This window comes from Zonotrichia albicollis, chromosome 18 (assembly GCF_047830755.1).
Source record: "Zonotrichia albicollis isolate bZonAlb1 chromosome 18, bZonAlb1.hap1, whole genome shotgun sequence".
Taxonomy (NCBI): Eukaryota; Metazoa; Chordata; class Aves; order Passeriformes; family Passerellidae; genus Zonotrichia; species Zonotrichia albicollis.
Window position 1 is genome coordinate 10,381,989 of NC_133836.1, and position 21,736 is coordinate 10,403,724.

At 49.4% G+C, this 21,736-nt stretch overlaps 1 protein-coding gene across 3 annotated transcripts in view; it reads left to right on the plus strand.

The window, feature by feature from the left end:
- Positions 1-21,690, plus strand: part of BICDL1 (BICD family like cargo adaptor 1) — a 50,874-nt gene extending 29,184 nt beyond the window's left edge. The window contains exons 3-12 of one of the 3 annotated variants that reach the window (XR_012583056.1): positions 1,660-1,776; positions 2,458-2,469; positions 3,816-3,962; positions 4,921-5,100; positions 5,770-5,988; positions 7,093-7,236; positions 10,284-10,414; positions 13,002-13,122; positions 13,924-14,032; positions 16,452-16,636. Coding sequence is in view for 2 of the 3 variants with exons in the window: in XM_005493458.4 (XP_005493515.3) it covers positions 1,660-1,776; positions 2,458-2,469; positions 3,816-3,962; positions 4,921-5,100; positions 5,770-5,988; positions 7,093-7,236; positions 10,284-10,414; positions 13,002-13,122; positions 16,452-16,640 (1,260 nt within the window). In the remaining variant the exon portion in view is untranslated. Of the gene's footprint in view, positions 1-1,659; positions 1,777-2,457; positions 2,470-3,815; positions 3,963-4,920; positions 5,101-5,769; positions 5,989-7,092; positions 7,237-10,283; positions 10,415-13,001; positions 13,123-13,923; positions 14,033-16,451 lie in introns of all 3 variants that reach the window. The other 2 variants (XM_005493458.4, XM_014271619.3) reach the window with 2 other exon arrangements.
- Positions 21,691-21,736: the final 46 nt, after the last annotated feature.

The following is a 21,736-nucleotide window of genomic DNA, read 5'->3' on the forward strand; positions in this document are numbered from 1 at the left end:
AAATCCTTCAGTGCTTTTCATCTGGTGCTTTTTCATCCTTGATAGCTCCTGCAGAGTGTTTCAGCGTGAAGATGTTTCAGCAGTCATTACAAAAGCAAGTGAATCATTCAGAAAAAGCACAATCCATCCATCTTCTTTAGTGTCACCAATTAATAGCTGCTCAGGATGCTTTGCAACCTATAGTTGCTTAAGGGAAGAAAAATAACCACCCCTTCCTGTAGTGCTGTGCTGTCATTATATTCTGTGTTTCCAGCCCAAGCAAGGAAGCTTTATTAAATCCATTTGGCAATCTGCAACAGGTTCTGATATGGGGCTTTAAATAAGAGTGAAAAAACAGTATAAGAAGGGAACTTAAAACCAATTGATAGACAAGATTATTTCTTTTCATTTAGAACCCATTTCTCTTTTCAGAAGCCAGTGGTCAGAGCCTGATATGGTGGCCACACTTCTGTCTGCCCCTCCAAGCAAACAGTGCTGAGGCCACCAGTTTCCTCCACTTGATGGAGCTGGAACAGCCTTTTACTTCATGCTTCTGGCTTGGAATATTTTGCTGCAGACTGTGCAAAATTAGGGACCATTTTTAAAAGGGAGCAGCGTTGCCTTTGTGGGCAGCTCAGGCTGGGTCTGTGTGCTCATTGCTCCAGTCACAAGCTGCTAGAGCAGAGTCATTGCACCCTTTGGTGAAGCTGTGCCTTGAGCACTGTCAGAGCACCTGGAGAAAATCCAGACCCACATTTGCCAGACCTAAAGATGCATTCCCCAGCCTGCACCAAGCTGCTGACTCCAATCCCTCCTCCCATCTCACCTCCCTGTCTAAAGCACTGTGGCTTTTGCCACTGGCCACACCTCAAGCAGGACAGGAATGCCACCTCTTGAGGGGAATCAGCTCAATCCCAGCCCATGTGGCATAGTTGGAGCTCTGTGCCTAAGTGTAATGGAACCTGATGGAAACTAATTAAAAGAAAACTATCCATTTTGCTGTCTCTTTAGGATTTAGTCATAAAAACCTTATGTTGTCTCACAAGCCTAAACAAGTGTGTTCACATGTAAAAATCAGCCATAAGGCTGCCTGGAGAGTCCTTAACATGTCTAAGCTGTCATTTGTAAGGGCTGCCTCAAGCCTGGATCCTGCAGGTAGGAATCACCTTTCTGCTGTCCTCAAACCACCCTGCATAAGTGGGGCATCCCTGCTTCAAAATGGGAAAGAGGGACAAGCCCAGGGATCCTTCACTGACAGTCATGTGCGGTGGATGTTTCTCCATCTGGCCTCGACAGGAGCTGGGAATCAAAGGCAAAGAGTACTTGTTATATTAGAGCTGTGCCAGAGATGTTCAGAGGTTAGAGAGTGTAAATCTAATAGGAGTGTTTCCTGGTCTTCTCCTCAACCCCAGGTAGGCTAAGTGAATTTCCCTTAAGACACAGGAGTCATCATGTTTTTTTGCAGTGGAAAAAAATTATGGGCTGTGTCCATGGCTGCCCCAAGGGAAAAATCAACATGGTTTAAATGGCAGCTCTCCCCAGTGTCTGTCCAGGATGAGATTTTCAGAAAATTCATTTTCTGCTGAAACTGGGCTTGTGCAGGAGGTGTATCTGGGTGGGTTTCCCTGGGCAGGAGGAGAGGGCTGCTTTTGGGGTAACTCCAGCTGTGTCTCCCTGCAGGCGTCGGAGGTGGAGCGGCAGCTCTCCCTGCAGGTCCACACGCTCCGGGAGGACTTCCGGGAGAAGCATTCCTCCAGCAGCCAGCACATCGTGAGGCTGGAGAGCCTCCAGGCCGAGGTGAGTCACCTGCCTCCCTCCTGCAGGAAGCAGCCAGGCCTCTTGGAGTTGTGTCATGACCCTCTCTGAGCTGGGCAAACACAGTCAGCCAGTGGAGGGAACCCATCACCAGAGGGATGGCAGCACTGGGGCAAAGGACTCCCCCAGCAAGGATTGCTCCATGGTGTTCTGGCTGGGCTGGCTCACAGCACCTTCCAGTGCTGCCTCAGCCACAGCATTCCTGCAAAATGAATGGATGAGAAGGATCTTCCAGGAGCCAAACCATGGCTGTGCTCCTACAGGGCTGCTGCCCAATACAGACTAAACTCTGGTAGGAATGGTGGGAAGGTCTGCAAGGGTTTTTTTCCTCTGTTCCTCATGCTTGCAAAGAAAGCAGCAATCCTCTCTTGCCTCTGAGCCATGCACTTGGGAAAGCAAGGAGCCCCTGCCTGTTTTAACTCAGGTACATTTACAGGAATGAGACAGCTTCCTTCCTTTCCCCTTCCCTGACAGGGTCACTGGGGATCACATAGGAGGAACTAGATGGGTAGAAGATGTCCAACTCTACTACCCAACCATTTCTTTTATTTAAAAGCTGTCTGGAAAAGCTTTTCCTAAAATCTCTCGATTTCTTTTCTCCCTCTCCCACCTACTCCTTGCTGGTCCCTCGCCTTTTCTTCCCCTCCCCTTGGTGTGGAGCAGCAAGTCCTTGAAGTAAGTATGGAGCCTTGGAAAGGGTTTGCCTGCACATACATTGCTGTCACCATGCATGCCTGTCACCATGCATGCCACACCTTGTCTTCTCACCTCCTTCCTGTGTCTTGCTTTCCAAACCCTTTCCCCCTGTGCCTTTCCCTGATCCAGAGCTCATGGCAGAGCAGTGTTTTTTATGTTGTATTGTTATTTACAGCATGTTCATTACTGGTCTGCCCACTAAATATGAAATCTTAACACAATCTCTCCATTAAACCTCTTATTTTTCTTTCTCCAACCCACGCAAATCATGGTGGTGGTGGGCAGAGACATCTCAGAAACCATTAGTCACCTCAGAGCAGCTTTCCAATACCTCCAGCAGCCTTTACTCTGCAGAAATAGCAAGTCCATGTACTTGGCTGGTACTCCTTTGTGCAGCCAGATCTTTCCAGCAACCTGGAAAGCAGCAAAGAGACAAGGTCCCAAAGAGGCCAAGAAAACAGTGGGAATTTGCTGAATTTCTCTACACTCCATTAACTGAAAGGAGGCCATGAGGAATATTTAGGGTTATACTGGACTGGTGGACAGACCCCAGAGATCCTGTGTGTACTAATGTGGGAAAAAGCTCCTTCTTCTTGGTTAAACAGAAGAAGTGACCTTGGCTAGTGCTGATTCATCCCTTGCACTGTTCCCAGCTAACTGAGTCACGGAGGGTTTGTTTGGCAAACTGTCCCTTGCCTGAAATCACTGCCCTTGACAATTAAAAGAAATGAACCAATTTTAAAGGCAACCGATCACTGGGAGGCTAAAAATAAGCATGGCACAGAAAGGAGTCTACACAATTGAAAAGACAGAAAAATCCCTGATGGGGACCTGATGAACACACACCAATTAAGAACAGCAATGGGCAGTGCTGTGGCACAGCCCTGCAGGCAGCAGGATCCCACAGGCTCACTCTGGATCCTGCTGGCTCACCCTGTGATCTCCAGCACCCATAGAGGAGAAGATGCCACCATCAGGACCAGCCAAAAAAGTAACCAGTTCTTCCCAGTCTTTTGAATATTAAGGTTCAAGGGGTGGGCAGGGGTTGTCTCCACTTAATACTGATTTCAAGGAATATCCTTGCATATTCCTGCCAGTGCACACCCAGCCCCTTTGGAGCAGGCCCTGCAGCCTGGGGAAGGAGTTGTTTCCTTTCAGAGCTTTCCTAAGCTTTAAACCACACACAGAGGTAGTTTCTCTCATGCAGGTACAGAACATCTGTGTACATCCTTCTGCCTTTTGCTGTTTCATTGCTCTCCTGGGGATGTGGTGTCTCTCCTCTCTGCTCCCTGCAAAGTCTGACAGGGCCTCTCTTTGCCCTGCAGATCAAGATGCTGACGGACAGGAAGCGGGAGCTGGAGCATCGCCTCAGTGCCATGATGGAGGAGAACGACCTGCTCCAGGGAACCGTGGAGGAGCTGCAGGACCGAGTCCTCATCCTGGAGAGACAAAGCCATGACAAGGACCTGCAGGTGAGGAGGCAGCAGTGAGACTGGGAGGAGACGGGGAGATGCAGTAAAAGTCATGATTTGGGGTAAAAATGGCCACAAACTGGGAGACAGGATAACTAGAGGAGTGAATGGCAGCAAGCAAGGTCCTGGGTGTTCCCCGTGAAGACAGGTAACAGGAACATCAATGAGGCATCTTGACAGCAAAGAGCAGCTTAGGAGGGAGATCTGAGCAAGGAAGTGAGGCAGGGTACTGGGGAAATGAGGTAAATGCAAAAAGAATCAGAGGACTCTGCTTAGAGTTCATTTTATTTAATTCTTAAAAAGTAGAATTGGTTTCAAAGGGGGCATCTCTAGATCCAGAGAAGCCCCTCTTGATCTCTGCTGTTCCAGAGGGCAGTCACTGGCCTCTTAGATCCCAGTGCTCAGGTGGCTTCCCAACAATCTCCATGGTGTTCACAGCCATGAATCACCAAATGTCACTCCCCAGAAAACAAGCTTGGCATCTCTTGGGCTTAGGGCAGAGCAAGGTTTTTCCATTTCACTTCTGTGGTTTACCAAGCACTGGATGCTCAGCTCTGCAAAACAACCCTGAATATTTTTTTCCTAAAAGTATATTTGTAATTTTATTTTTAAAAAAATGTATATAGCACTTTCTCTTTGGATCCACTTCCTGCTGTTTTGTTTTCAGCAAATTTCTTTACCTGAGTCCCAACTTCTTCACAATGTTCTCCATTTTAGTGCTGATTAATCTGCTATTTTTATCTTTCTGGATATTCTGGATTCTAAACAGTGTCTAATGACACTTGGAGATTATTAAGCTCCAATAAACAGCAATACCAGCCAAGAGTACTTTCCTCCTGGCTGGAAACCCTGTTTTGTGTCACTCATTCCTCCCTCCCAGCTCCCTCACAAACCGAGATTGATCCAGTCCATATTGCCTCCATTAATATTTTTCTGTTTCCTTGATTTTGTTCCCAAGCTGCACCAAAGCCAGCTGGAGCTCCAGGAGGTGAGGCTGTCCTACCGGCAGCTGCAGGGCAAGGTGGAGGAACTCAGCGAGGAGAAAAGTCTCCAAAACCTCAACACAACCAGCACATCCCTGCTCTCTGAGATAGAGCAGAGCATGGAGGCAGAGGAGCTGGAGCAAGAACGAGAACAGGTATTTGCCCTCCAGCCTCTGGGAAAGCCCACGGGCCTCTGTGACAGTCCCAGAGCAAAAGGGAGTTCAATGCATTTGATCTGGATTTGGAGCTGGAAATTGGGATTGGGGTGTGGCATCAACACCCTTTGACCATATGAAAGTAAATCTCTGCATCCATTTCTAAATCAACATGGCAAATATTTGTGAGGGCTGGCAATCCCACACTGCACTTTGTGACCGTGTTCACAGGGGTCTGAGGATGAGGGAAGAGATGAGGATCTGACTCCATGTTTCAGAAGCCTTGATTTATTATTTTTTATATATATTATATTAAAACTATACTAAAAGAATAGAAGAAAGGATTTTATCAGAAGGCTGGCTAAGAATAGAAAAAGAAGGAATGATAACAAAGGCTTGTGTGTCAGACAGAGAGTCTGAGCCAGCTGACTGTGATTGGCCATTAATTAGAAACAACCACATGAGACCAATCACAGATGCACCTGTTGCATTCCACAGCAGCAGATAACCATTGTTTACATTTTGTTCCTGAGGCCTCTCAGCTTCTCAGGAGAAAAGATCCCAAGGAAAGGATTTTTCATGAAAGATGTCTGTGACAGCACTTGGCCATGGAGGGAGGCTGTGCATGGCGCTGACGGCCCAGGCTAATGGCAGGCTCTGTTGTTGCAGCTGAGGCTGCAGCTGTGGGAGGCTTACTGCCAGGTGAGGTACCTCTGCTCCCACCTGCGGGGCAACGACAGCGCCGACTCGGCCGTGTCCACCGACTCCTCCATGGACGAGTCCTCAGAAACCTCCTCAGCCAAAGACGTGCCCGCCGGGAGCCTGCGCGCCGCGCTCAGCGAGCTCAAGAGGCTCATCCAGAACGTGCTGGACGGGGCAGACTCCACGGTAAGGTGGTGGCACTGAGAGGCCTTGCCTTGGGCATGTCCCCTAGCCCAGAGCTTGCTGCAGGTGCTGCTGGATCCTGAAGGCCCTGGTGTCTCTCTGTGGCACAGGGCACAGCCCACTCTTTGTGTCTCACATGGTCAGCCAAGAGGCAAGCACATGGGGTTTCACCCTGAAGTGCTCAGACCACTTAAAGTTTCAAGCTCATACAGCTGTCATTGGCCTGGGAGTCATTCTGGAAAATTAATAAAAGTAAGCTTACTTTGAGATTTTCAGTAAGTTAGAGTTTCAGCGTGGATATATTGCAGGTTGTCTTACACATCACAGTTCAGTTCTTTCCTTTGGGATTTTCCTAACCTTGCTTTATTAGCAATAGTACCATAAAAACATCATAACCCCTATGTCAGGAGGTTCTGTCCTTGTGAATTGTCATTGGTAGAAATGTCTTGGCAGGAGCTGCCAAACTCAAATTCATGGCAGGTTAAGGGTTTTGCTGGCACAAGATGATGTCTGTAGGATGTGGTCCCCAGGCTGCTGGGCAGAGGGGGTGGCACGGAGGGACCACTCAGCATCCACAGAAGTGCAGAATTACAAGAAAACACCTCACTTTTTGTTGTGGCTCAAATCAGGCCTGGTCCCATTCCCTACAAGTGGGTTGTATTGCCATTAGTGCTTATTTGGGGTGTTGTGGTGAGGAAAACAGTGTAACCCCTGCAGGGTGCTGTGAAGGAGTACTCACCCTCCTCACTTGAGTACCTATAGGCAGAGTATAGAGATGAAGTTGTATTTGTTAAATAAAACACAAGAGAGTCTTGTAAAAGGTTCACAAACAGAGACTGTAGCCATGTGGGCTACCAAATGGGCAGTAGGTCTCTGTAAATTTGGTTTATGCCAAGCTCTGCATGCTCTTTGCATCATGTGTGGAAGCACTACCCTTGGTTGAGCACCCTTAGTTGTGGAGGTGTATGGAAACAAAAAGCTCTGCCAAAGTCACATTCACATTTTCTTTTTCATTGTGTAGCACCCTCATCCCAAACTGGTACCAAATTAATACAATTGCCTTTTTTAAAGTGAAATCTGAGCAAGAGATTTCTCTCCCGCTCTCAGAGCTCTCGGCGAAGCGACGACGACACCTTAGAGGAGCAGATCAGGAGAACCAGTGAGGATTCACGAGCCCTGAGGGAGTTAATGGAGGGAGAACGGGGGAAACTGAGGCAGAGTTTGGAGGAGCTGCAGCGACTGCACAGCCAGGTTAGCAACTCCCAAACACTTTATATGTGGTCTTGTAACAGCAGTGTTCATCCTCCAAGACACACCTCCCATCAAAGAGACCAACATGATCAATAACCCAGGAGGATTTAGGACAAAATGGTTGGATGAGGGAGGTTTGTTAAACCAAATGCAGAGGATTTAAGCATTCAGGATGAAAATTTCTGACAAATTGCCTGGGGCCCATCTGAAGCATCATCTCAAGCAGCCAGACTTCCTATAGGCCTTTCTCCCAGTCCACTTTTTTTTTTCTCCCAGTCTCTGTTACTGAAATTCTTCTCAGCAAAAGACCTCAAAGTATGAGGCTTCTTGATATGGGGTACTGGAAACCTGAAGGTATCCAGGCTGACCTGAATTGCTGCACTGAGCCCTTGTGAGGGGTATGTGCACCATTCAATGGATATAAATGTGCTGCTCTGCTTTGCATGGAGCTGGGCTTGACCTCTTCCACAGCAGCATCACAAACCCTCAGAAAAGCACTCCCAGAGAATCCTAATTGTGGCCAGGCTGGCTCCAGGCAGCACCCCAGGGACCAGCTGAGGCAACCTCAACAGCAAGGAATGGTCCACCCCAACACCAGCTCCACACCCAAGCACAGAATCCCATTGCACCCCCACCCTGCATCATCTGTGTACGAGCCCTGTGCCAAGAGCAGGAAAGGGACACAGGCATAAAAAGAGGTGCTTGGCAGTCCTTGGCTCTGTGGGACAAGACTCCAGATGCTGGAGGGGATCTGGAGGCTGCAGCAGAAGCAGCAGCAACTGCACTGGAGCATGGAATGGGATTCATGTCCTTGGCTGGTCTTCCCAGCAGTGCTGTATCACCCTTTGGATAGTAAATAGGAAAACACAAACCTGCTCAGAAAGTCAGCACAACCTGGGGTGTGACAGCCTTGTGTAGGGCTGTGGGAGCTCCCACCAAAGGGAAGAGAGTGAGAGCATCATTAAATACCCCGGCAGTGGTGGCTGTGTGTGTGCAAGGGTGGGAAATGTCCTGCTGCCACAGCAGCTGATCAGGGCAGAGTGTGGGAGGGGAGCAGCCCTGGAGCCTGTCCTTTCCCTAGGACTGCTCCTCTCAGCAGCGTGGGCACCACAAGAGACACTTGTGAAGGTCCAGCCTTCTGCCCCCAGTGAGACACTGCCCTGGCTGTGCTGCTGCAGTCTTGTGCACCCCACACAGATTCTCTTGTCCTTAAACACACCTGAGATGGAGAAGACAAGGGCTCAACCTCTGCAACCTGGCAGTGCTGACAGAGACCTTTAGACACTTATTCAGAGATTTGAGGCTTGTCTGATCTCCCCAAACTCTCCAGCCAGGAGGGACAGAAGACCAGCCCTGGATTGCAGGTCTGGAACTCTGGGTCTGCTTTTAGAGGTCCCCAGCTGCCAAGGCTCTTACTATTTAGCAAGCACAGGGAGGACTGCTGTTCTGTTTCCTTCTCACACCTCTGTGTGATGTGGGGAAAGATGAGGCACAGCTACAAATGCAGCAGCCATTACTCTCAGAGAGGAACTCCAGCCTCCCACAGCCAGTACATGTCTCCCACAGCTTTTGCCTGTTATCCAGCCTCACACTTGCTGCAGGTTAATAATTACTCTCACCACCTCTTTAAGAGGCAACATTGTCTTCTGTTCAGTGCTACAGAAAATTGATGCATGTGGAAATCTGGTCCACCCGGGGGAAGCAGTGTTCTGCTGCCTCCTCATCCCTCTGTTCTGGCACTGATATTGATACAATCAAAGGGGAGCTGCTTCTAAATGGCTTTTAGGATCTTGTGGCATCACACACATTCATTGCTCCTGCCCAAGAGCACAGTGAGCAGGTGGAAACAGGAGCCATCTCCTTCTCTCTCTACACTGAGAAGCTATTTCACACCTTCTGCCTGTTTGTTTCCTTCCATTCTTACCTGAAGCCCAGACAGAACCAGATAAAATCCCAAACCTATCCCCAAACATCATGTTTTGGGCCTCTGGATCCTCTGTCTCCTGAGATTTCTGTAGAAGTGCTCAGCACCTTTGACATCACCCCATCACCACGGCTCTGTGAGACATCCTTGCTTTGTGGTGCTCCCCATGTGGGGCTGAGGGAGAGCACAGCTTCCCTGTCCCCTGGGGAGTCTCTGCACAGACAGGGTGCAGTCACACCCTCCTCCCCCCGGCCCAGCCGTGCCTCACTAACAGCAGATCCTCCCACGCCCTGGATGTGATCAGCCCTTTTTGCCTGTCTGCCCTCTATTTAAAGATTTCTTTGAAGATTCAAGCACTACTGAGCTGCATTTAGAGGCAGGAGGTGGGTCAAACGCTGGAAGGGTTTCCAGGTGGTGGAGTAGTGTAACAGAGCATGTGTGTGCCCTAGACAAAGAAATTAAATGTGTATGAAATACTGTGAAGCTGTGCTAATGCAATCCTTGCATGATTTCACACCCTATTAACTCACTCTGCACAGGACCAAAACCATAGATCATTTCTCAGACTATTAAAGACTCCAGACATATTTTAAAGTCTAATTAAAATTGTAAGATGTGCCAGTAACACCTTCCATGGCATGAAAGAGAATTTTCACATCCTTTGTCTACAGCTTCATATGACAGAAGATGTAAGGATCCGTTCAAAAAATATTATTTGCTGGTAAATTATGTTAGCAATAATTTAACCCTGGAAAAGATCAGAATTATAACAAGCAGACTCAAGGGATGTGTACAAATTGCTTGGAGAGGGACATTTTAGCACTGATGCCATAATCTCAGCAAAGTCACAGGTGGGTCCTGCCCTGCCCAGCTTTCAGTGCTGTTTCTGCACGTTACTGAGGCCACCCTGGTGGCACATCTTGCCCAGTGGAGCATCCCAGAGTCACTCAGCACCTTTCAGGGAGGGTGGCACCAGCACTAACAGCCCCACTCAGCAGACACAGCCTTTTCTATCACCAGGGGATCTCTCAACCTGCAGGTTGGCCCATGTGGCTTTCCCCACACACACACTTGTGCGTTTTCCCGAGCAGCCCTGGGTTTCACAGCCTCCCTGTGCCCGCAGGTGACGCTGCTGAGTGTGGAGATGACGACGCTGAAGGAGGAGCGGGACCGGCTGCGCGGCGCTGCCGAGGACAAGGAGGCGAGCGAACGGCTCCTGCAGGCCATCAGGGACCGCGACGAGGCCATCGCCAAGTGAGTGCCACCAGCGCCAGAGCCAGCCTGGGCGGCACTTTGGGGTGCCATGGCAGGAGATGCCTCTGGAGTGGCTTTTCCTGCTCTCCACAGCAGCTCTGACAAAGCGCTGGTGTTGGGAAATGCTGCCGGGAGCTTGGGAGCAGGGCAGGAGATGCTGAAGGCAGAGCTGCCCACGGCTGGACTGGGGGCATTTAGGAGCATTCTGTGAGCCGTGTTTGTGCCATCCCTGGTGCTGGTGTGAGTCACAGTGAGGAGGAGAGGACTTCAGGGAGCCAAATGCAAACACTAGGTCTGCCCTATTTGTCTATTTTTCTTCCTTTGCTATTCCAGACACACAGCCCTGCTTTCCTGACCATCCCCGTTACAGCCTGCCTGGGCTTCTTCCCTAAGCCACTCCTCTGGTCACTCCCTCTCCTTTCCTGTTCCAAGGTCTCTTTTTGCATCTCCAGTCCTGTAATTCTCTGGTTCTCCTTTTGGGATTCTCCCACTGCTTTGGCTCTTTATTTTGCCCATCCTCCTTACAGATCTGTGCAGTTCTGCTCCCCCATACCACAAATCCCCCTTTCTCAGCTCTGTCCTTGGGCTTGCCAAAATGCCCCGAGGAGAGGGACAGACACCTTTACCCCTCTGTGCTCTGCTAGAAAGGATTCCTCTGATCATCCCTTCAACAAGCAGGTGGGCCAGGACTCCACTAGTCCAGCTTCTTAGGGGAAAGGACAAGAGGAGGAGCAGGAGAGGGTTGCAGCTCAGAGGGTGCAGGAGCTAAATCAGCCTGCAGCGTCCCTTTTTGTAAGTGGCTGGATCGCCTGTGCTGCCCCTGCTGGGCTAGCTGGCCCCCAGACCGCCACGGCAGCGCTCTGGAACACCTCCCTCTGTTGGCAAGGAGCAGGAGCATCCCAGCTGTGTGCAGCGCGGCTGTTCTGGTGCCTGTGGGTTGCTGGCTCTGCCGTGGCCATGGCAACGCTGCCGCTGCCATCCATCCTGGAAACATCCACCCAGCGGCGGGGAAGCGAGCAAAAGGCTGCTCAGGTGCTCAGAGCACAGCCCGCAGTGCAAGGGCACAGTTTCCCCACTTCCCTGGGACCCTGCTGGACAAAGCAGCAGGGTTTGGGGCTGGCTGTCCTGCAGTGCAGGAGCTGTGGGAATGGGGCACGAGTGAGGGGGATGAAGGAGCAGAGAGTGGCAGCAAGGGAAAGCAGACAAGAGCATCTTGTCACTGAAGTGAAAACATCCCTCCCAGACCGAGTGGGCTGGTTGCTGCCTGGGGAGGCTCGTGATTTTCTTCCCACCTCACAGCCCAAGGGTTAAGTTGCTTTTGTTCATCCCATCCCCCCCAGAAATCCTTAGCTCTGAACAGAAATAAAATCACTGCCCGAGGCAGACATCTGGTGTGGAAAATTTTTGCTTGAAGCTGAAGTTTGGCAACATGGGAAGCAATAGGAAAATAGGATCCTTTCAGAGGAAGTGTTAAGCAACCAGTACCTGGAATATAACACCTGGAAGTGTTAAGCAACCTTGGAATATTTCTGTTTATATTCTACTACCTGGAATATAAACACAAATTCCCAAATTGCTTTTCTGCAGGGGAGCACAAGGGAGCTATTACGAGACAAGGAATGAGCTACAGTTAATAAGATGCAATTATTTATCTCGAAAATGTTTGCAAGGAAAGATGGTTCCCAGCAAGTCATGTTACACTTTCCTATCACACAGCAGTTAATTGAAAACTTAAGCTTTGTGCTCACCTGTGTGCTCCCAGCAGGATGAGCAGCATTTCCCAGCTTGGGCAGCTTAGGAAATTGCTCATCCTGAAGGACAATTCCTTTCCACAAGCAAGGAGCAGCTGGAACATCTCAGCCACTGAGCATTTGGGGCTCTTTGGGTAACTTTGTCCATGGCATGACACACTCAATGGCCACCAAATGTCTGGGAAGAAATGCAGCAGAGGTGTTCCCAAGGGCTGGGACAACTCCACTGAAATTGGGAGCTGTCCTTAAAGTCTAACATTTAATTTAAATAATTTTGACCGTTTATCATTCCTGAAAAGTATATGCTGTGATAAGCTGTTTCTTTCATTTCTTCCTTAGATCCTTCCTTCAGTCAAGTCCCAGGGGAAAGCAGGATTGTGCTCTTTAAGAGATTTTAATGTTTGTTTTATATTGCAGTTTATCGATGGAGCAATCAGACACGAGTCATTTGATTTTTAGCACATATCATTTGTTTTCTATGCATGTAAACAGAAGAAAAAGAGAAAACATTTGAATATAGATTCTACCTTGTTCTAGGTCTCCATTTTATTGGCACATCTTGCACATTATCCAGGCACACTATTACCTTACACAGCAATGTATCAGATTTTTTTTTTCAGTATTCTTATCAGTGTGCATATCAGAAATCTGCTGGTTTTAAGGTAAAGATGTCAAAAGTTCTTCACTCAGATTAATAGATTGTTCAGAATACAACAGAGATGAACACCTTAGGATGTGGGGAGTTGCCAGTGAAGGACATAAATTGTAGATTTATTTAAATATGCCTGACTGTTTTAAAAGAAGGAGGTGCCATGCCTGGATTTCTGTCCCTGCAGGAAGAACGCGGTGGAGGTGGAGCTGACCAAGTGCAAGATCGACATGATGTCCCTCAACAGCCAACTCCTGGATGCCATCCAGCAGAAGGTGAACCTCTCGCAGCAGCTGGAGGCCTGGCAGGTGAGGCATGAGCCCACTGTCCCCCCTGCTGTGGGCGTGTCCTGTTCTCTGCCTCAGCACCCATGGATTGGGTGCTTGGGGGTGTTTGGGGCTTTTGGCTCTGCAGGAGCCAGCGATGCTCGTGGGGTGCAGGGGGAGCTGCCCCTCCCTGCTCCGACCCTTTTGGCTGTGAGCAGTGAATTCTGCAGCTCTAAACTCATTGAAAATGGAGAAGCAGACTGTGCCTCACATGGGAAATGTGCATGTTGCTCTGCCCTGGGGTGGGGAGGGGTCTGTGCAGGAGGTGTCCCCAGGCAGGCACACCCTGGTACACAGGGCACAGCATGTCTGTGCATTTCCATGATGGAGCAGACAGGTGGGAGAACAAGGTTGTGCTGATTGTTGCTGCACTGTTTGCATAAACTCTGAAGATCCATCAAGAAGGAGAAGCTAAAATTCCAGTTCTTCACCAAGGTGAAAAAACAAAGTCATGGCAGTTCCACAGCTGCCCTGGAGATGCTCCGCTTGGGGTCAGTGGGGAAAACCCTTGTGAGCAGACAAAGCTGCCTCCTCCCAAACCAGCACCAAGCGAGGGCTACTTCAACAGAAAATAGAGCAGACTCAGGAGCAAAGGTCTGTGCCATTTATAGTGATTTGTTGCAGACCATGCAAGCCCCCAGCTCTAAAACCAGCCTGACCAGTAGAAACCTTTCCTGTACAACCTCGCTCCTGTTTCAACTCCACTGTGTTTTCGTTTCTCTCTCTCTCTCTCTTTTTTTTTCCCTTTTCTTTTCTTCTTTCTTTTCTTTTTCCTGCTTACAGTTTGCTTCCTCAGGGCTTTTTACTATCTGGCTCCTTTGGTTTCTGATCTAGTGGCCTTTCTCAGTTCCTGTACCAACAGCTTTAGTCGTTCACCCCTCCTGCCTTTGAGGTGAGCTCCCCACACCCACCATGCCCTCTCCATCTGCTGCCACCATCACCCACATCCTCCTCTGCCCTCACCATCATCTGGCAAGAGGGGCCAGTGGGGGTCTCCATCACCCACCAATATTCTGCCCACCCCCCCATCCCAGCAGCAGCCAGGGCAGCATCTGCACCCCATGGTGAGGCTTTACCAGGGCACCACGGGCAAAGCCAGGCTGAGGTGCACATTTTATTAACCCTCTCTAGCCACATATTTAGTATCTGGAAAGGTTCTTGAAAGACAGACTGGGATTTTGCTCTCAGCTTCATTGTCCAAGTGACACACTGCTCTGCACAGGAGCTGTGAGGATCCAAATTCAGTCTGGATGGGTGCTATAAAGTTAGGCCTGCTCTGTGTTAGAATAAACCCAGCTTAGGGGTTAAGAACAGGTCCTGTTGCAGTAACACAGCAACCCCAGACCTGCTGCCATCAGCTCTCTGAGCTGAGGCTCAGGCCACTTCATGGCAGTCAGTTGTCTCCAACATACTGACCTGAGGTGTTGCTACACAGCAGCAAAATCATTTCCAGCCACCTCCTGTCCCCTCAGCAGCAGCTCAGCCACAGAGGCACAAAACAAGTGGGGTGATTTATGTATTTTGGGGACTGTTTTTCAAAAGAATTTGCAGAAAAGTTTCTGATAAAAATAGGATAAAAGTCTCTGCTATAGCTGGGCATAATTGGACTCTGTAATCTGGTAACATTTTGCTTTTGCACACTTCTAGTCTGCATTTCACCAAGGGCTGTCAACAAGATGACAGTGTTCTCTAAGGACATAATCATACAGGCTGCAAAATAGGATTCAAGCAAAAAATCCTCCCCATCCAAGTGCTTTTCTCTCTGACTCACACATCTGACAGACAGGGATCCAATGCAGTGCTCTCTCAATAGTGCATACTGTATTTTTATATATATGATATTTTTGTGTGTATGTATATATATATAAATATACATATAAATCCTTCTCATCCCTTGTTGTATGGTCAACCAAGGACACAGATCTGCCATGCAGGAGCCTGGGTACCTACTTCATTTAGCAGAAGAGGTGCCTTCCAAATCCAAGTGCTGTGCATTTTCACATGGCAGCTTCAGCTCTGGAAACCTGTCTCACTGATATTTCATACTGATGTTCACCTCAACCTCTTCAGCTCTCCCTCTGCCTTTCCTCTCTCCAGCCCTGCTCTAAAAAGACCCAAAACTTCCCCAGTCTGTGTAGCTCTGCACCCTCCTGCTCCCACAGGGGAAGCCCCCATACTGAATTCAGGCCCAGGTCATGGCTATCAGTCCTTTTCCCTACAGAAAATGCTGCAACAAGAGATCAGCCATTATTCAGTTTGCAGTCCCAGCTGGCTGATTGATTCCAACCCAGAGCAGCTGGGGCACCTGCTGGGCAATGGCAGCACCTTCCCTGCAGTCCTGGGGCTGCCCTGACAGCCTCCCCTCCCCAGGTGCTGAATGCACAGCACTCCCACCACTGCAGCCCATCCAGAGTATCCTGACAGTGTCCTCAGCCCTAGTCAGGGACCAGACTGCTGGGGAGTACTTGATTCCTCCTCTGGGCCAGTTTATGTTTCAATTATAGGAGAAGCAATGGATCTGAAAGTTTAAAATCTGTAAAATTTATAGCCAGGTTTTCAAGAAACATGTTAGCACATCATCAGTGGCAACAGAACTGGGGGTAATTATTTTGTACAAAGGAGTTTCACTGTGCAGCAAACATGAACGAAATCAGAGCATTCCTGGTACACCTGAAAAGCCACAGTTCATGTTGAGCTGTCAGTCAGAGCTCCCACTGCTGTGCTGGCTCTAGGGGAAGGAGGGGCTCTAAGGGATGAGCTCAGTTCTGTTTGGTGAGTCTGGTGCAAAGCCCAGGAGGGCTCTGGTGGGCCCACACCTGCCCCAGCCCCTCAGCACTGTCCCCAAAGTGGCCCCAGTGACAGTGGCCATGCAGCAGCTCTGCCACCCCTGCTGTCCCCTTGCTGTGCACACAGAGCTGCTCAGCACAGACCTCCATCCTTCTGCTGGCCTCTGCTCTCAGCTGCATTTGTTCTTCTTATTTATTTCTCCCCAGAGGGGGCATCTGCAGGCTGCAGAGAAACGCAGCTCAGGGGCGGCACAGAGTCCCAAGCAGGCACAGAGCTCCTGTGCCAGACCACCTGAGCAATCTGTCCCTCAGAACTGTGTGATTGATCTTCCTCACTCCCTGAGAAGCCTCATGGCAGCGGGCACAGCTGAGCCTGCTGTGGGCTGGGGACACAGACCTGTCCCTGCTCCCTCATCCCTGCTCCATCTCATCACTGCACGTTCCATTCCCATTTCAGCCGCCCCGCCCCAGCTCCCCTTGGGCATCAGCTGCCACTAACGGCCCTGTCCTGTCCCTCTGCTGCAGGATGACATGCACAGGGTCATTGACCAGCAGCTGATGGACAAACACCCGAAGGAATGGAGCCAGCTTGCTTATTCCTTCTCCAGTGGCGCCAGGCGGGGCGCCAGGCCCTCCCCCAGGCCGGAGCAGCAGGGGGACGAGCCCGGCGGGGCCGAAGGAAACCGGCTCTTCTCCTTCTTCAAGAAAAATTAATTTGGAAAAGAGAAAACTCTCCAACAATTCCTGCTTCAAGATGGGGAGTGGGGCAGCTGCCCAGCTTGCTGATGGACCCAAGTCTGATCCACTGAGTAAAAAAGAAGGGGGCAAAGGAGTTAACCCTTGAGACTCTGCACTATTTACACCACACCTGGTCTGAACCAAATGTTTACATGAATTGGAGATTTGCAAATTGACAATGTGATTCTAGTAGAAAGAAACTTTTCTTATTCTATACGTGAAGTGATGAACTTCAGGGTATATTTTAGGCGCTTTGACACAGTCCAGTTTCTGCTGTGAAGAATTCTCTGATTGTCTTAAAAGCATTCTTATGCTGGAGAAGGAAATAAGCAGCCCCAAGACAGAGCGGTGCAGGGGATTGAGAACTTCTGTCACAGCGAGCAGAAGGGGAAGAAGAGAGCTGAATGCAAGAGGACAGAAGGGAGCCATTTGTGTCACCCTGGCAGCTGTGACATCCTTCATCCATCCCACTGAGACTGGAGTCACTCTGGCCCCAGCAATACCGTGTTTTGACAGATGTAGCTTGCTCCGTGCTGGAAGCTGAGCCCTCAGTGCAGCTCCTGCCTGGGCACCATCTCCCCTGGAGCTCTGCGTGGCCGTTCCCCCTCACAGCTCAGGGCAGGGGACAGATGGGTGCTGTCCCCGTCCTCTCCAGCTCCCTCCTGTTACAGAGGTAAGAGTTGCAGGCTGTAGCTACACAGATTTCTCCCCAGGAGACTGACCATCTACAACAGATTACAGACTGCATAAACGTTGTGCATGTTCAGTCCTGGGGCACCTGCTGTTCCTCCAATGGCCAAAAGTAGTTTGGGAGCTTCAGCAAGTCACACACCTTTCCCCAAAGCCATACACATCTCCCAAGCAGAGTAAGAAAACTGGCATTTTAACTGGATAGGCCCCCAAAAGCCTAACTAATAATTCACTGGAAGCCTACTCCAATGATGTCAGTCAGACATCATTGACACTGACACTGGGTTGGCAGACTCCATCCTCAGAAAGCACACTGGCATCTGCCTTCACTGAAGCCAGAGGCTGTCAGGGTGTCTACAAAGCTCTGGAGAGCCTGCAGGTTACTCTGCCCTATGCAGTAATGGTGGCTGTGGCCTGACAGAAAGGAGTTTTGTCCCTGCCTGGGGGTCAGTTGCTACTCAGCCCTTTAGTGAGCAGGTAGCCAAAGGTCCTTTGGATCAATGACCAGAGCCTGCTTTGCACGACTTGATCAGCAAGAGGGAACGTGGCTTTTTTGGTGTATGCCAGCACACAGCAGTGCTGGAAATCCTGCAATACTCAAGTAGGGACCTGCCCTCTGCACTGGATGGGCACTTCACAGCTCTGCTATCAGTCTGCCATCATAAGCCAGTGAGGAGCACCAGGCTCAGTTCAGAGATGTCCTGCTGCTGTCATGCAATTTTCACACATTCTCCCAGCTCATAATACCCATGGGCAGGCCCCAGTTTGTTTCCTGCTGCTTTCAAAAGGCCACCACCTACACTGTCCCACAGCAGACAGAGCTGGCTGCACCCTCAGCCCTGCCCTGCTCAGCAACTTCGGTGCTAACACACCATCCCACAGGGAGCTGCTATCTCTGCTCACAGGATCAAGCTTTCTGCTAGAACAGGTACCAGTCACCTTGTAAGCAGCAGGTAAGAGGCTGGTGGCTTGGGTTTTAGTGTTATTCAGCCTCCCTGTGGGATAGAACATCCATAATACCTCAGTGCAAATAATCCTTTCTGCCTATGAAGATTTGAGCGCTCCTGTATTTCCTTGGTACATGAAACCACCACACTGGTGTGAGACCATGTTGCACTAAGGCAGCTCTGGGCTGCAGGGAGCAGAGTGCTCCGAGATTGGCCATGATAGTGAAGAGCTGAGTGGTGACACCCATCTACATGAAAGCAATGAACCCTGGACTGCAGAGCTGCTTCAGGAAATGCTTGGGCAAAGCCCCACCAATACAGCTTGATGCTTTTGGGGAAAGGCATCGGGAGCCTCACAGGCAGGGAAGGAAACTGAAACTTGGCCTCCCCTTTCTAGGCAGTGCTCAGCTGTTGAGTATCTGCTTGTAGCCACTTGTGCAAGTGAGGGGAAGGGCTGCAGTGCAGGGCCACGTGTCCTCATCCTGCCATCCTGCCTCTACTGTGACTCTGGACAGGGCAGGGACACGAGGCACCTGCTCAGCATCTCCTGCTGCCAGGACTCAGTCACACCCTCGTGCATTACCCCAGCCTTGGATCCCTGCAGAATGAGGCGTGGATGCCAGTGACACCCGAGACACAGTGACACAGTGACACAGTGACACAGTGAACACTGAGAACGATGCTCTATCAAGGTGAGCCACGTGAACACCTCGGTCCTCAGGGACCTTTCTTCTGCTGGCAGTTGTCATTTCCCAGACCCCACCAGCTCTGCTCAAGCCACGTGCCCACCATGTGTGGGACTGTACCCCAGTGAGGATGAATGGATGGGTGGATTGATGGATGGATGGATGCAATCCTGAGGCAAGGGCCTTAATTTCCCCATGAAGATGCAGTAATGAGATGAAGAAAGGTGCCTTCTGCTATGCTGAGGGAAGTGACTCAATCGGTTGCAGGGGTAGGCACAGCTCATCTCTTCATTTAATGAGAATCCTTAATCCCATTGCAATTTTATTTATTTAACAAGAGTGGCAGAAGAGATTGCAAGAGGAAAGTCTGCATGTTCTAAGGTGCCAGTTGGGTATGGTTTCTTCAAACAAGCCCCTTCACCCTAAAGACTTAGTTGCACTACTAAACCCAGAGATACAAGAGAACTGGGTGCAATGAACTGGACAACACACCAAAGGAGACCTCCTTGTGCTGAGCTGCTACTCCACAGGAACAGAAACTGCCTTAACACAGCAGCTAGGTTTTGTCTTCTGTCTTGAAAAACCTCACCCGTATTTGTCACGTTGTGTTTGAACAAGGTCCCGACTGCTTCACTCTGTGCTGTCATTAACTCCCTGCCCTCCATCCTGTCACAGCCTGGAATCAGCCTTGCAGTGCTGGTTGGAAGACACTTCACGTGTGGCACTTGACTCTTCCAGGACACATCAGCTCCAGGAGAGGAGATGGAGGAAGCACATTAATCCAGCAGGTACTCAGGATCCCAAAGGAGATTTAATGAGTGGGATCAGCAGCTCTAAACACAACCCTCAGCCTTGCTTTTGAGATAATGGTAAATAAAACAGTAGTGCTGCACAGTCACTGTTCAAATACTGCACAGAGAAGAGATGCCTGCTGAGATTAAGGTTAAAAGGACTTTCCCACAGGTAACAGGTGACTCTTTGGGCAAATGTTTGTTATGCCAGCCTGAGGGAAAAGGGATCAGTCTCCCCTTCCTAAACTCTGCAAGGAAAGCAACTGTAAACAAGGAACAAATGGAAATGAAAGGAAAGTCACTAGCACTTTATCTTCATAGAAACAGATCAGCAACTTGCCATGGAGATGAACAGTAAATCAAAAAGTTACTGACAACAGAGTCATTTTGCAGAGAGAGCGGGAAGTGAGGCTGCAGGCAGGGCCACATGCACTTGTCGTACTTAGAATGGTAGATTCCAGATCTGCCTCTCCATCAGGCAAACTCTCTACTCCCCACTCGGCTATAAAAAGCAAGATTGTTTGAACCAAAAAGCCAAGAAAGGAAGTGTCTGGGTGCTGCAGCAATGATTCCCTTGGATTGCGAGGGAAAAAGCACACAGCAGGGACAAGCAGAAAGAATGTACCTATAGATATGTACATATACCACAGTGCTGTAATTTTTGTATGTAGCAGTCATGTAAATAAATGTATGGTTTTTATAAGATACATATTATAAAAATCTATAAAGGCATATTTTTAGTAAAAACAATGCTCTACTTCTTTTGTAAATAGTTCTCTTCAGAATAAAACATCATTTATACGATACTGTCTCAGCTCTCACCACTTTACTGTGCCCAGCAGCAAAACAAGCTCATTTTTTGAACTGCCATTTAACAGCCAGCAGCATCTTTGGTGCTGCATCATCCCATGAAATTCAGCCAGGTAAAGCCCCTGTGTGCTTAGGGGAGAAGGAGCCAGGGCAGAAACACCTGAAACATTTGCATCTCTTGATGCACAGGAACACCTAAAGGTGGGTAAATCATCTCACCTTCCTGCCACTGGTGTCCTTTACTGCCCTGGGATGGAGGCAGACTCAGACTGGAAGGGGTTCAGGCAGCAGCCACAGCCAGTGACAAACACCCGGCAGCAGCTGCAGCTCAGGCCATCCACAGCTCCCCAGGATCCCCCCCAGCTGCTCCTCCCAAAGGGCACAGACACAGCCAGGGCACCTTCCCGAGCAGCTTTCCATCTCTGCCAGCCTGGGCAGGGCAAGGGGGTGCTGAGGGCACAGCTGCACTTCCTGCACAGATTCATTAAACTCACAGCAATTTCCTGGGAAAGTGAGGAGAGACTCAAGGTGATTTTTACTTACCTCAGGACAAGGAGCTTTCAAAGCTCACTCAATACTTTTTGTTGAGCAGAATGACAAAAGATTTCAGCACAATCACAGGCATCTCATTTCACACAGAAATAAGTTCCACCTTCCTCTTTCATTCACACTAAAAGAGCAACTAAACATTTGAAAGCATTAATTATGGTTTTTTTTAATATCCCCTCTCAGGAAATAACCCTTTACACTCAGCAGCAGAGCTCACCCCTGGCTTGCCACCCTCCACCTCCATGTGCTGGACAGCAGAGGAAACAGAGCCTCAAAAAAAGATTTGGCAGCTTGTAACCTTTATTTTTAGTTTTTTAAAATTATTTAAAAAGCATAATTAGAAACTTTCATTACAGAAATAATCCTAGCAAACCAGTTAGACATTCCATTGCTCAACATTTAGGAAACTTCACATCAGCACCACTAGAGACACGGTCCCCACCCCTTCCAATTGAACAGTGATGGCAAGAGCAGAGGTAACTGCTCCTCTACAGCCAGCTCTGGGGGAAAAAATAAAGAAATTCCCACTTTAAGCCAGGAAGCTGGACTTGGATTGACAGAATTCCAACCACAGCCACAAAAACCTGGACTCAAAGAGG